General features: G+C 42.9%; 1 protein-coding gene across 2 annotated transcripts in view; it reads left to right on the plus strand.

Annotated features, from left to right (window-relative positions):
- Positions 1 to 15,328, plus strand: part of DPP6 (dipeptidyl peptidase like 6) — a 563,983-nt gene that overhangs the window by 57,731 nt on the left and 490,924 nt on the right. Inside the window, exon 1 of one of the 2 annotated variants that reach the window (XM_062621476.1) lies at positions 2,180 to 2,687. The exons of the other annotated variant lie outside the window; for it this stretch is intronic. Within the exon in view, the coding sequence (XP_062477460.1) occupies positions 2,637 to 2,687 (51 nt within the window). The 5' untranslated portion in view covers positions 2,180 to 2,636. Of the gene's footprint in view, positions 1 to 2,179; positions 2,688 to 15,328 lie in introns of those variants that run through there. 2 annotated transcript variants of the gene reach the window in all.

Below are 15,328 nucleotides of genomic sequence, written 5' to 3' on the forward strand. Positions count from 1 at the left end.
TTTGTCCAGTCAGCTTTTGGAAACCTCTAAAGGTGGACTCTGGTCATAAAACTCTCAGAGATAAAGCATTCCCTATGTCTTTTCTCAAAGTGCCTAATGAGTCCAAAAAGATAACTGAAAGAGGTAAACAAGAATTTCTCTCTTGTAATGGGATTTTTTTTGCTCTAACATCACCAATGTCACCTTTTTGCACAGTGTTTCAAAACACTGACTTGTGTTTCCTATTTCTTGTAAAATCTGTGGATGATGAAGATGGGAGTATCATAGTTCACAGCGGGAGGGGAAAACCAGTAATCCAGTTATGTATGAATGTGGCCAAATGGACCCTGGTTGGTGTTTAATAATGAAAAGAACCCAACTGAACAACTGGATACTGACAAAAGTGAAACATCATTTTGCCAGTAGTCTCAACTTTAAACAAAGCTGGTTTAGTCAAGGCAATTGCTACGTTTATGCCACTAGCATATAAATATTAAATAAAAATAAACAGACAAGCCCAGTAACTGCATTATGACAACACTGAGGGAAAAATATCAAAAAAGCACTAGTGCCAGATTTCAATATATGGCAAAAAGTTCTACTGGTGTATAAAGTAATGCAGGAGGCAAATGGGACTACTGACTGTGAAGCAGATAGTATTTTGTGTCCATACATAATTAAAGCACCTGAAGGTAAAATATTAAGATGCAACAGGAACTGCCTGATAAAACATCAAAATTGAAGTAAAGAAAGCAAGAGGCTTGAGGAACATGATGAAGAGTTTCCTGCTCAGGGTCCACCATGTAAGCAGGTGTAAGCAGTTCCCAAGTAAAGACAAGGGAGAAGATAATCAAGACCTGCAAGTGAGGGGTGACATTTTTGTAGAACAGAAGCTCCTACAGGTAACCCTCAGGGCCACCATTGGCGTTTCCCACAAATGTCTCAGGATCTCTCTTCCCCATTACCGTCATTTCCAAGATACATGCTTAATGTTTTAGGTGAGAAAATCTGTATTTGAATATCTTTCAACAGCTGGGTGGCTTAAAGACAAATATAGTGTGAACAATGTGATGGGATTGCACATGCTGTGTCCTATTTCTAGTGAACAGCCATTGCCTATGAAATTAAGATGCTGCAAGCTGTGAAGGACTGGTGTTCAAAATGCTACATATGGGCATAAGAAAAGGATTGCAGTTCCCCCACCAAAAAAAAAAAATCAAATCCAAACAACAGAGAGAGCTTTTGCTCTAGCTGCTGGCTTGGTTAAACCTTGGAGGACAAGAGTTTCTGCCTTTTCTTCTTGGTTTCCCTTCTCAGCTATTAAGCAAATCACTTCGCAGAGTTTCTCTCCTTTTGAGTGGGCATCATCTGAAGCAGCCCTGTTCATGCCAAATGAAATTGATGGGCACCTAGTTATCCTGGAGATGGCTGTAGTTACTTCTGGTACATCAAGGAGAGACAAAAGAGAGAACTCTGCAAGGATTTTTGTCATGCGTGCGGGCTGAGGTGTAAACCTTTGCACAAAGCCGAGGAGCGGCCACGTCCTCCCAAGGGCAGCGGGAAAGGACCATCTTCCAGCAGCTGCTCCAGCCACCTGTGAGGCAGCTCAGCTGAGGGACTACAGCTCACAGCGGTGGAAAACCTCATTGGGGAAGTGCGGACGTTGCTGGAAAGGTGCTAAGGGCACGGCCGGGTTTAGCCGCAGCCCAACGCGGCTGTGTCTTTGCATTTACCCCGGGGCGGGCAACGAGCTTCGGCACCGCCTGCTTGTTCTGCCGTGTGCAGAGGGGCTCATCCCGCATCCCAAATCTTGGTACTGGGGCAGATCTCCGGAAACGCCCCCTCGCCCCAACAGCGCCCTGAACATCATGCAGGCGAGGGGCAGCGGTACGGGTGGCAGAGGAGGTCTGCAGGCGGGGGAACCGGGACGCAGCTAAAGAAACAAGGCGCGCGTACCCCGGCTTACCCGCGGCACGTTATTTCTATTCCCCACCCTCTCTGCATCAGCCGTGGCTTGGCGGGGCCGCGCCGGCTCTAGCCGGTGAACAGTTAACACCGAGAAAGGCGGCTCCTCTCCCCACTACCCTCCCCGATTCTTGTTTGTAAAAAGCGTGTACACATCCCCCCCGGGAGAGCAGCGAGCCGGGCACAGAGAGCTCCCTCTTTTCATTTATTGTCCCCCCTTCTTCCCCCCGCCTTTCCTGCACCCAATCTCCCGCGGTGGCCTTGGCTCGGGGGTACCGCCCGGGCCCGGGGCGGCAGCCAGGCATGGCTGGGGCGGGGGGCGTGTGCGCGGCTACCTCCCGCCCCGTAGGCTCCCACAGGGCAATAGCCGAGCTTGGGTGGTAACAGAGCCGGCTGCCCCCCGCTGCTCCTGCATCCCATCCCTCTGGCAGGGGCGGCTTCGTTTTTACTGCCCTTTTAAAATTGGTTATTTTGGGGCAAAAAGAAAAATATATACTGAAAGGGTGCGGAAGGGGGAAAAAAAAAAAAAAAAGAAGAAAGCAGGCGCCCTCCCCTTCTGCTGCTCTCAGTCCACCCCACACCAAAAAGAGGCACCGCAAGTGCACGCCAGTTCTTCACTAAAGTGATCCAGCCGCTGGATTAAGTAACTCTTGGGAGAGCAGCACACGCACGCACGCACACATACGGCGAAAATGAAGGAAAAGGCAATGTTTCAAACGGCTAAAATGCAAGGAAACATGATGGTAAGCGGCTGCTGCGGGCGCCTCCGGTGACTGTAAGTGGCGGGGCTCTCGACGCGGTGCTGCCGGACCCTTTCGTACGGTCGGCGCGGAGCCCCAGTGGCTGGGGCTGAGCCGAGCGTGGGGGCAGCTTTGCTTAGCGGCTGCCCCTGCTCCCGGCGGGGGTCTCCGGTGATGAGGCGGCTGCGGGGCGTACCCCGCTTCCCGAGCGGAGCTGGGGTGCGGGCAGGGCGGGGGACCCGGGGCCGCGCTCCTTCGGCACGGCCAACTTCGCCAAGTTGATGGCCACGGTGGGGTGTGTGTGAGCTGGGGGGTGTGGGGGCTACCCTGCCTTTCCGCCGGCGTTACTAGCGGAAGCGTTTGTCTTGATGCCATTTTTTAAAAAAGCCGTACTCGGGATGGTTTGTAAATCACCTTCCCCCCTCCCTTAAGGAAAAAAAAAAATATGAAAAAGAAGATAAAAATGCTCTCCCGGAAGAAGTGCAGGTTGCCATCTTGTGCTGATGGAAATGTATTTGTGTGTTTTGCCTGCTGGCTTGGCCCGCCGGGGGCAGCGGGGCCGCTGGGGTTGGAGGGGGGACGCGGCTCCGGGGGCCGGGGGTTGCCAGCGGCCCGGGGAAGGTGGCTGGGAGGGAGGGAGGGAAACGCAATGGCTTCAGGGCGCTTTGGTTTCAAAGCAACTTATTTCAAATAACCCGAAGCTTGTAAAGGGTACCTGTTGGTCTCCTGTCCCCTCCTTTTTCTGAAGCAGAGCACTCCAACGTGTATTTTATCTCCCTTGTGAAATGCTAATATTTAATGCAGAGGTAGTGTACGATTCTGCCGTGCCTTGTGTTGACGTGTTCAAAGAGCAGCCAAGTATTCTCCATCCTTTAATTAAGTTTCATAGTAAAAATGCTTTGTTGGCTTTTTAAGGAAGTGCTTCCTTTTTCAACTCCGGTAATACTGCTTTTTCTGGCAGTAGCTGTTAAGAGGAAGGTGCAGTGCTATGTGACCTGTGAATTCAGCTAAGGGAACTGAATGGGAACTTCTGCAAACATTTTTCCAGGATTTTACAGCCTGTCTGATTGCGTTGTGCTCCTTTCATTATGCCTTTTAAATGCCTGGGAAATATCTGGTGATGGAACTTTCTTACCATGGGGAAATTCAGATTATTATTTGCTTAAGGTACTGATCCTAGAGGCCATTATAGTCTTTGATTAGGATGTTCTCTATCAATAAGAAAAAATAATTAACCACCTGAGATGACATAGTTCGATTAAAGTGTAGGATTAACCTAATTTACATGCACAATGTCACAGAATTAATAAAACCCTCTCGTACGTTTTCCTTGCTGGTCTCTGAAGTCAGGGAAGAATGAGCAGGCAGGGATTCCCCCACTGCCACTCAGCAGAGGGCTGGAGCTTCTGCTGGGATTTTTGGCTTCAGAGTGGCGAAATGGATCTACATATCCCCCACCTCTGCAAGACAAGCAAAGGCTGGAGTGATCGATCTGCACGCAGATCTATGTAGCAAGGGCTGTCCACAACTACTCAAAGCGTTCTGCCAGAGAATAGTTTTTGCCTCTGATTAAGATGGGAGCAGGATCCACCCCCCCAGGTTGCTAAGTCACAGTTGTTTCTCAGCATCACTCAGGGCAGGCTGCCTGGACCGGAATGCATGGTTTTCCTTTGAAGAACTGATTATTGAAACACTGTCAATGAAATTTCAAGAAACTGTTACATTGGTACAGATGATTTCTTTAATTAAGGGCTGTGTTTTTATGGGCCACCTAGAACAGACACAGCTGGTTTCAGTGTTAATCTGGTCTGTGGTTGTAACTGGATCTGCAGTTTATTTAAGCAAGAATTAAATTCAGGTGACTGTTTAAGCTTTAGGATACTTGGCCAGATTTTATATTTCTTTGAGATAATAATTAGTGAACCTAATCGTGAAATCTTAGGTATGCTTTCAATGGACATGCTAGCAAGTTAAGACTAGTTCTTTGCCCTTTTCCTAACCTATTGTTTTAAAAAAATTGTATTTTTACTTGCCACTTTTGTTGCAATTAAAATTGGAATCCTGAATGAATCATGTCAAAACCTCATGCTGCCAGTGCCCTCTCTCAATATCCGGCAGCTGTTGGGAAGTGTGCTATGTGTGGAGTCCCAGGAGGTGCAGTACAGTGTGCATCGCATTAATTGCCCAACAGAATTTGAAAAGTCATTGAAAATTCAGAGCCCATTGCAGTTTTTGTTTGTTTATTTGTTTTCTGGCGGTTTTGCTGTTGCTTAGAATCTTGACAAGCTTCTAACTATGTATTGATTTTTCTTCTCTTTAAAAATCTTTCTTAAGTTGAGCTATTTCATTCTTAAAATGATGTGACAAAAAGTGATAATAGTGGCATGCTGCTCCTTGGCCACGCAGTGCGCCCTTTTTAAGTGCAGTGATAGGTCATAGAATCACACCACCAGTGATTTCTTTATTACCTAATTAGACCAGCAGAACTGAAGCCTTTCTTGTGATACTGAGATAAATGTTTTTCTCCTTGTGACAGTATTTCACCAGGGCTTTGTTTTGGCTTTTTCTGAAACAGAACATTTACCTGGAAAAATGCCTATTTTAATTTTACTGCTCTGTTTCCCATTCATCATTTGAGCTGGGGGAACGTAACTTACAGAAGTAGTTGAAGCTCTTACAATGGGATTTCTCTTAATTTTACATAAATGCTGTAGGGAGTGATTAATACACAGTGGTTTCTTCTAGTAAGAACTGACATAAACCATGAGTTTTCCCCAGTCTTTTGCAAGTTAATGTACAACAGTAGGGTGTGGAGATAAATGTTTATCACTTTTTGAGGTAAATTTAATGCACTTACATTTGATCCTAACCTTATGTATAGCTATATAATTTATTTCATTAAAATATTTTTGTCTTTTCCCTTACACATTTAATTGCCAGGTCAAGGACAATATTAACTACACTTTATTCTACTCTTGCCTGTGTCTTCCCAGGGACTGATCTACCATGTACATGGACTTTTTTTTTCCTTTCTTTTTTCTCTTTTTTTTTTAATTTTGCCTTCCCTTGCCGTCCCTTGCCTTCCCTTTTTTGATGGGTTTTCAAGCAAATACATCAAAAAGAGCTCTTTGAAGAAGACCTTTAGTGTAGTGCCAGATTTTTCTCTTGTGTACACCCATGCAAATTGTAAGGACCCAATTTGGTAGAGGTGTATCTGCAACAGAGATAAAAAGGAGTTACTTGCTATCTTTGGATGTAGACAATCAGGTGAGGGGAAACAATAGATTTAGTGAGAGTGCATGAGGTCTTGAAGGCAAAATTTAATGTGCTGTATATGAGCATGCAGTTATTCTGGCACATTTAGTCATCGATGAAAGGAGTGAGCACTGCTGTAGGTAGCTGCCTCTGTTAGAAGGATGTTGCTGTGAAACTCACTCTGAATTTCAGTCTACTCAGCAGCTGCTCTAATGTTTGGAAACTACCAAGAGAACCTGTGACTAATATGTCACTTTCCTGCTTTACTCTGATGAATAATCTCTGAAGAGGGCAAAAGAGGCAGTTCCGGTTCATTGAGGGGACTTTTAGAAGAGTCTGTAGATTTAGATATTTAATTTGATCATTTAAATCCCAACTCTTATAGCTGCAGTTTGGATGTACGTATAAAAAACAAATAAAAAGAAGTCCAATTGCTAGTGTTATTCTCTAGGAAGTTTGCTGACACCTCAGAGGTCTCAGAGACCTCAATAGTACAAATGGCATGAAGACTAAGCTACTCTTTGATCATTGGAGTGCTTTGCTCTTCCTGGAGATAAACTGGTGCAGGCAGACAGAAAACCCAGCTTTGTTCCTGTCCATTTTGTATTCCTGGTTCCTCTCATGAACAGTAAATTCATATTAAAAACACAAATAAATGACATTGATGTTCCACTGTGATTTCCCTTATTTGCTGTATTTTATCTATGGGTTTATTGCTGCAGGTTGATCAGTCACATTGCAGTGAAAACATGGTGTGATGCTTCTCAGCCAAGAATGGAGCTGTCTTACCATGATGTAAGGTAGCTCCATAGTGATAAATTTTTCTTGAAACTTACACCCTGAAGTAAGTGGTGGAGTTTTCTGATCCAGTGCAGACTCCTTGCTACTTTATCCTTCCCTTTGTCTCAGATTCCACTTGATTTAGAAGCTAAATTTTGTGTGCTGTTCATTATCTGTCTACTACATTGGCTGAAACACAAGGACCTCCAGAAGTGAAAGCAGGGAGCTATGGAACCAGTTCCCAGGTAAGATATCATGACTCCAAATGAAGTTTAAAGACAGGCAGAAATTGCATAGCCAAACTACAGCAAGAATTACAGCAGAAAATCTTTGTGTCTGTTGCTGTGTAGTGAGAAGCAAGTTGTATTTTATGGACTGTAACAGTCTGGTATCCTTTCTGGGTCAGGCATAAAGGGGAACAAGCGTTCCCCTTAGGAGAATATATGCAGTAGGGGGTGCAATCCATAGGAGGTACTGGCATTGCTGCATTGCCGCCCAGTGGAAAGGCTGTAAGGTCTGCTGGGCCTGTTTCAATGCCATGTTGCTAGTCAATGGAAATAATGAGTCTTTGTGTGTGTGAGGTGGGATGTCAGGGAACTCCACAATGAAATAGCCAATAGAATCCCAGTGTTGTCTACTTAATGTAGAATGTCCCTTTAAATGCAGCCTTACTTAGAGGATAGAAGTGCAGAGCCTGTCTATGGTGTATTGGGATTGTAAGGGAGCCACTGAAGTTGCAGGTACCATGAGAAATACATTGGGCCAGGCTGTCTCAATAAATACGCGAGTCATGTGCAGTAGTTCACATTGCTAGCTCACTATTTAGCAATGTGAAAATGAAGTGGAGCTTGCGGTGTAACTTTAATTCTCACAATCAAAAAGGTTCAAAATCTTGAATCTGATGGTGCTCCTCACACCTGCATCCCTCTCCAATATTACTCAGCAGCTTCCCTGGTTCCTCTTGCTTGCAAGGAAAAAAGAACACTTTTGTGTTCATTTCTCCCTCCCCACTCTGAGTCTTAACTGTTCACAGAATGGTCTGTGCCCTCCCCTATCTTTACGAATCTCTTCACTGCTTTTCCAAACAGTACGAAAGGAGAAATTGAAGGGACTATTATGATTTTATGCACCCACTTGGCTGTCACTCAATAGACCCCTGAGCAGCAAAAGAGCCACAGAGCTGTCTGTGCAATCAGGAAGGCAGAATTTCAGTCATCCATAATTGAGGTGTTACTTTTGTTCGTTAATGATGATTGGATTTGCTACTTCTTTCTTAAGATAAATACCTTAAATGTAAGTTTTGGAGATGTTGGTGGCCTGAAGCTGTATTTGATGAGGAGAGTTCCCCTCTCTGCAGTGTGGAACGAATCTTTCAGCCGCCAGAAGTTACTTCACAGCATGTTCCCTTGACCAAGTGTCACTCCTGTGTATCTCAGAGGTTGCATTTCTTGTCAGAGTTTTGTACTTGCTTAGTGTTGGTCTAACTGACCGTATAAAGGAGAATGCAATAGAGAATCATGCTGAAGAGCATCTCTGGCTGGTACAAAACCTTTAGTGGCGACAGGCTCTTTATTGTAACTGACAAAGGCGGAGCAAGGTTCAAAGCTGGAAGTTTGAGTCAGAGGAGTTTGGAGTAGAAGTTAAGTGTCCATTTTGTACAGTGAAGGTGATGAGTTACTGAAGCAGTCTCTGTGGGAGTGTGGTAGTTTTTCTGGCTCTTGAAGTCTTCATTAGAACAAGATGGCGATAGGATTCTTGTGGCTGAACACTGGCTTCTTCAATGTAGGCATCTACATCTAAGTTAGTCATCCCGGGCTCCCTTTATAGTTTAGTCAGTGGAGTCTGGGGCATGATTCATCCCATCTTCATGTAGACGTATAACATGGGCCAGAGGACCTGCACTCTTAAATGCCAATTTCTCTCAATTGACTTAAGGATATATGGGGTACTAGCTGAACTATAAGCATCTACCCTGCAGATAGCCGAGTCTTGAGTCTGTTGTTTAAACATAGTTGTAGATATTCCAGAGCATTTTGGATGACACTAAAGCACCTAATTAGGCCTCTGCCATTATGTGAGACAAGTCCTGCTCTGTACATCTATCTAGGGTCTGTGAATCACATCTGTAGTGGGATGTGGGTGTACATGAGCTGCATGCTTGGAGCTTTAATCTTCCCAGGTCCTAGCATGCTTGTGCAGAGGGTTGGTTCTCCCTGCTGTATCAGGAGAGGATTTCCATCCCAGCCAGATGGCATCTTCCTGGAGAACTTGCTTGGTCCATGGTTTATGTATATACAGAGCTGTCATAGAACATTATAATGTACTTTTGGCTTTGAAATGACTTAATCCAAATGGTTTAATGCCATCACAACTACAATACATGCATTTATTTCTCTAGGTCTGTGTGTTTGAATGTGTGTTGTCTGTATAGTATTGTACTGAACAGTAACTCGTGAGATTAGCAAGCAAAGCCCATTTATTAAATTGTTTTATGTACTGTAAGTCTTGTGTAATCCACTAATGCATGTCACTTAGGAAGCTTGCCATTCCTTCCCAATGGAGTGTCACACTTAGCAAGTTCCCGTAGTGTTCAGTCGCTTTGGAAAGGCTGCAGTTGAGAATAAAATATTAAAAATAAATCAAATTTGCAGAATAAATCTAAACCATTAGAGCCCAAATGCTTATGGTAAACTGTGTCCCAGCTGTAGCATGCATTCACCTATAGCTACTATAGGTTTTCTATCCTTTTGAGGACATTGAAGCAAGCAAAGTTTTCATTTGCAGTGTCCTGGTTGCAGTGGTTTATCAAGGTTATGTTAAAACACTGCTTCTGTAAAAACCGGCTTTGCGCATCTGTGGAAGTATTGGTAAGGTCCTGGGAATCCCTGGAGCACCTGTCTTCTTGTGCTTATGCTGTGCACTGGGAAGAAGTGTGTGTCTTGCAGGTGGTTTCCTAGCACAAAGTTTTTCTTGTGAGATCTGTATGTCCAGTGATACCCTCTTCATTACTAGCAAAGTAAAAGGTGGGAACAGGAGCAGTGGAATCACCTGTGGTATTTTGACCAGGGGACAGAATTACTGCATGTGTAGCTGAATCAGAGTTCTGCCCTCCATTGTAAATAGGTGGTTCCCAATTTTTTCATTTACAAGGTACGGGAGAATTGCAAACTCAGTGCATGTCCATCAACCAATACAAGACTTTTTTTTGTGGTAAGGCCTCTTTCATGTCAATAAGTCAATGTTTATTGATGTTATTGCCAGCTATGAGTTATTTCCACCATCTAATCCCTAATTACTACAGAATAATAACTTTAGAAGTTACACTGAGATGCACCCAAATATCCAGTCAAAGAAATTATGAGAAAACTGAGGCAGTGGGGTTAGCTGCAGTGATGAATGTTGCATGCCCAGTGAGGCACTGGATGCTAAACAGGGTGGCCAATGCTGTGAAAAATCTTCCTCCATTTGACAGGGAATGCTGGCTAGAAGATTTTGTCAACTCGGGCATGTGTAGAGACAGTTAGACTTGGCATGAATTCCAGTCACACATCAGATGGCCTCTTTCTGTAGTCATTATTCAGCACTTACTCAAGCAAAACTTTTGCTGAACTTAAAGGATTTACTACTCCTGCTGCAATGAGTAAGAAATTTCTGTGAGGCTCAGGTACCTTCAGACTTGAGTCTGGCACAAAACCCCACCATGTTCTGTGTCCCTAAGGATTCCCAGTATTTTTTTAAAAGACAGCAAACAGTGAAGTATGCTGGAGTTGACAAAAAAAAAAAAAAGTGAAGGTCAGGGTAAGAAAGCAAGCAGAAGAAAAGCAGAGTGACGTGCTTATCCCAGAGGATGCTGCAGGTTAAGAAAAGTACTCTGGAGTTTTGACTTCATCTCATTTTGTAAGTTGTCCCCCACAGAGAACACCATCAGCCACTCCATCAAATGTTTCACAGAGCGTGCTGCATGCCAGCATTTTAGCTTATGATTGTTTTCAGTAATGATAAACTGGAAGACATGCTGGAAATGAAATGTTTTTATTTGTTTATCATTTGGGACTGAAGTTATTAAAAACAGGGAGGAAAAAAAAGAAATGATAGCTTGTCATACTTTCTGTAAATACTGAGTAGTTCTTCTGCAATGTATGATATAACCAAAGTAACCTAGGAAAAAGCTTGCATTGCTCTTTTCTTATGCCTAATCATCAGGATGTGAAAAATATGCTCATATGAATGCCTTCTCATCCGTCTGTGAGGGGACTGAAAGTACCTTTTATGAAGATCTAGTTTGTAAAACGAATAATTGTAATGCAAGAGTATTACTATTCATGAGCTCTGAGTTTATTGACTCTATTAAAAATCGGATCTGTGGTCCACATGAAGGATATGTGAAATACTGTTGGTACAGCAGTAATCCAGAAATTAATTGGGGTTCATATCAGTATGATTGAACTCTTCCTGATCTCACCCTTTTGAGAGTTTTTCTCAGGGAAGGGAGGTTCATGCTATATTCCCTGTTGATTTTGTTAGTCTATGTGCATTTTATTTCATTTGCATTAACCATGTACATTTAAATTTATGATTTGTTAGAATCTTTGTTAAGGAAAATTTCAGTTGGATTTGGACATTCTTGTAGGAATCAATCTAGAAAATATTCCAGAAATTTTAAAAATAGCATTTACTTATCTTCTTTTTTGTTCCAGTGTCTTGGGATTTACAGATACACCTTGTTTTTGTAAAAAGAGAACATCTGTCACCATTTTCTTATTCAGATTTTAATAACACTGAGATCTTGGTAAGGAAAGGAGGCTGCAGGTAATATCTAAGGGCAATCAATAAATAAAACCTCTATGTAATAACAGTTAAAGCAAAAACCATATACTCCAGAGGCATGCTCCTTGTTATGTTCCCTGTTCAGCAGCTTACTTAAGCACCTGTTTAACATTAATGGTAAGCATATGCTTAAATGTTTCTGCTGACCTGGGAGTTATGAGAAGTCTGCCTTGCACACACAGTAGTTGAACAGCCTGTTTTCCATCTGTGCAAGCCCAGAGCATGGTGCTAGCTGAGCATTTTCCTGGTTAATTAGATTGGCATAACAAGATCCCCAGTGAACCCTGTGCAGTCATCAGTTCTTCTGTACTCTCCAGCTATCAGGAGCTCTGCTTGATGTTGTGTATCTTTTGCTGGTAACTGAAACAGAATATTGCACTGTACTTCACCAGTGTGTTCAAATGGAAACAGAATTGAATGGATTGTGAGTATGCCATAAATATCAACTTGGCTCCATATTGCTAGCGTGAATGTGGTGCATCCTTCAAATGCACAGTGTCTCTCAAGGACTATTTATTCTATAAAGCTACCAATAATGGCTGTGCTTTCATGAATTATGCATGTACTTGTCCGTAAACCTCACCTGACCGTGATTTGGAGTGTTTAAGATTTGAAGCTGGCTGTAAGTGTAAATTGCACTTATTTTTCATAAAATACAATGTCCTTATAGGTTTCTTTGCAATATTAGTCAAAGTCCATCATGCCTGTCTCTACAATAAAAAAAAAAAAATCAAAAGGGTTCTAACTCAGTACAGGAAAAGAAGAAAAAAAAAAAAAAGAGTTTGATGCTCCAAAGTTTTGCAAGAAGAGGAAGAATTACATGAAGTCAAAGGTGGTCTGTCCACCTATTCACTAAAGCAAGTGAAATAAGATGGAGTGCCATTGTAGAAATAAGGGGGATATTATTTACCAAAGGAAGAAAGGAAAATGACCCCACAGTATGGCTGAAAGCAGCTTGCCAAGGTGTAAAACCATAGCAGTGAGAATTGTATTAGTCATTCAGGTGTTTTAATGGGTTAAAATGAGAGGAAAAAGCCACATGCTTTTAGGGAGAGATTAAATAGATGAGGAGGAGTATGATCATTTTAGCTGTATTCAGTGGCACAGAATTTATCTTTCCAGTATTTTCAAGGAGAGGCTGGCTTAGCTCTGAAGGTTCTTTTTAGCCTGTTTACACAGTTCTATCACACTTGAATCTCTGGCTTCTAGAGAGTTCCCTAGCACTTAATTTTCATGTTCCGTTTGTTGGTTTTGTTTGGGTTTATTTTTTTTTAACCTAGCCTCTTAAGTTTTTCAGGAGTTCTGTCCTTATGGAGCATTGCATATTAACAGTGACATCACAGAAAACAGTGAGACAAAGTGGGCTAATCCACAGAAGGGAAACAAATGGCTGTAGTTCTGCCCTCAGCTCTCTGCCTTCTGTTGTATTAAAGAAGACACATTCTGAATAGATGCAACTGAAGAGAAGCAGAACAATGAAAAGACCGGAAGGCTTTGGGTAATTTGCATTTGGGTATGGGGAAGCTTTCTATCTTCAGTCCAAGTCTGAATCTATCCTAAATTGATAGTTATTGATGGTTGCTAACATCCATTGCCTGCTTGGTAATCTTTGTGTACTGAAGAGAGCTCCAGCTGCATGAGTAATTGCTGTGAACTAGCTTGTGACCACACTGCTCAGGCACTCTATGGAGCTGACTGATGAGTCCATGTTGAACTTCACTTGGCAGGAACCTCCCTGATCCCCAAGTGGCCTTATTGTTACTAGAATTAAAGTAATTAACATGTAGGTTGTTTTTTTTTTTCAGATCAAAGGGCAGCATTCAGTTATAGAATTGTTTAGGTTGGAAAATACTTTTAAAATCATTGAGTCCAACTGTTAACCTAGTACTGCCAAGTCCACCACTAAACCATGTTCCTGGGTACCCCATCTACATGTCTGTTAAATACCACCAGGGATGGTGACTCAACCCTTTCCCTGGGCAGTCTGTTCCAATGTTTGACAGCCCTTTTGGACCCTCCCGCAGCACCAAGGTCAGGCTGATAGGCCTATCGTTCTGTGGAACCTCTTTCCATCCTTTCTTGTAGATGGGCATCATGTTTGCTAACTTTCAGTCAACTGGGACCAACCTGGTTAGCCAGGAGACTGCTGAGAAATGATTAAAAGTTGGCTTGGTGAGCACTTCCGCCACCTTACTCTGTATCCTTGGGTGGTTCCCATCTGGCCTCACAGGATTTGTGTGTCTTGAATGATGCTTTTGTTCTGTGACGTTCAAACATTTGCATGTTGCACACTGAGGCTGGGAGAGCAAGTCCCACTGAGACAAAGCTGGAGAGAGTTGCAGAAAGAGGAGATGTGGCGTAAGTGTGCACCATCTTTGGGGCAGGCCCTGGAGGGGACTGTCTTTGTGAAATGTGCCTTTTGCAGGGAGCTAGCAGCATTGCTTGGAAAGCAGCTTAGAGGTAAATTGCTGTGTAAGAAGCACAGATGCTGTTGTCCTGGTTCCTGAAGTGAAGTAAAGAGCGAGATAAATACTAATTTAGGACACGTGCAGTCTCCAGGTAGAATCCATATGTGAAAGAATGCTGCAGCTTGTGAATTCATGCACAGGCTTATCAAGAACTTGCAGCTCATAGGAAGTGTTGAATTGGAGGATACAGGGTCTAGTTCCCAGCCATCTAAAGTAATCATAGCGTCTTGTCATTGTCATTGGTGTACACAGGAGAAACTGTGCTTGAGGCTAGTGGAATCCATTGGATCACACACAGGCTGAGCCCAGTAAACACATTTAGTGTCTGAGAAGTGAATTCAGTTATTTCTGTTGTGCCTTGTAAATGTGTCCCACTGGCACATCCACTCTGCTATATTCAGTATCTTGTGCTTTCTTCTCTGGGAGATTCTCATAGTACGCTGCTTTTTCTCTCATGTAACTAAACATGTAGAGACTTTTAACAGAAAAATTAAGATTGGTATGAATGAAATACAGATGCAAATGTGTTTCTGTAAACACCGAAAAAATAACAAAATACACGTGAGAAGAATGTCATGTACTGATAATAAAGAACATTGTTTACAGCAATAAAACTGAAAAATGTGCTCTGCTGTCAAGGCCAGAAGGCCTGGGCTCTGATAAACGTCACAGTATAGCCGTCTCTAGCAGAAGTCCTTGCTCTCTAAGGACACTAAAAGGCCACAAGAAACTAGCACATCATGTGCACTTGCACACTTCCTTCTCCTTTTAGGCCAACGAGGGGCTACACTATAGCAAGATAGCTGTGTATTTTTTCAGGCATACTCCATGCAAGCAAAGCCAGGTAAAGAGCTGCGACCTTGTTAATACTGAAGAATGCCTTAGTAGGCAAGATTCTGAAACAAAGTACCACCTGTTATCAACTGTTGGCTCATAAAAGGTGTAAAAGACCTGCCAAAAAACTAGCTTGTCATCATCAGTCAAGAAAAAACAAGTGTTGGTGCAAGAACATAGTAGCTGATATTCATTGTCCATGCACATGCAACTCATGTCAGCCAGACCATTTGAACGCTTGTGTCTTGGTGCATGTGACAGTGTGATGACTGAAGTCTGAGAGAGTGAGTATGAGTGGATAAAACCAGCATATTCAGATTTTGTAAATAAATGCTGTCTTCTATAACGTCTTGCACTGAGGCTTGTCGCACTAATTTCACTCATACTCAGGAATTTATGTCTTTCATTCATAGCATGCTAGCAGCAAGGATCTGTATGTTATCATGTTTGTATGAAATCAGGTTTGTTTGACAAGACCTA

This window comes from Pezoporus occidentalis, unplaced genomic scaffold (genome assembly GCF_034315485.1).
Source record: "Pezoporus occidentalis ecotype Australia unplaced genomic scaffold, CSIRO_AGI_Poc_V1 ctg23, whole genome shotgun sequence".
NCBI lineage: Eukaryota > Metazoa > Chordata > Aves > Psittaciformes > Psittacidae > Pezoporus > Pezoporus occidentalis.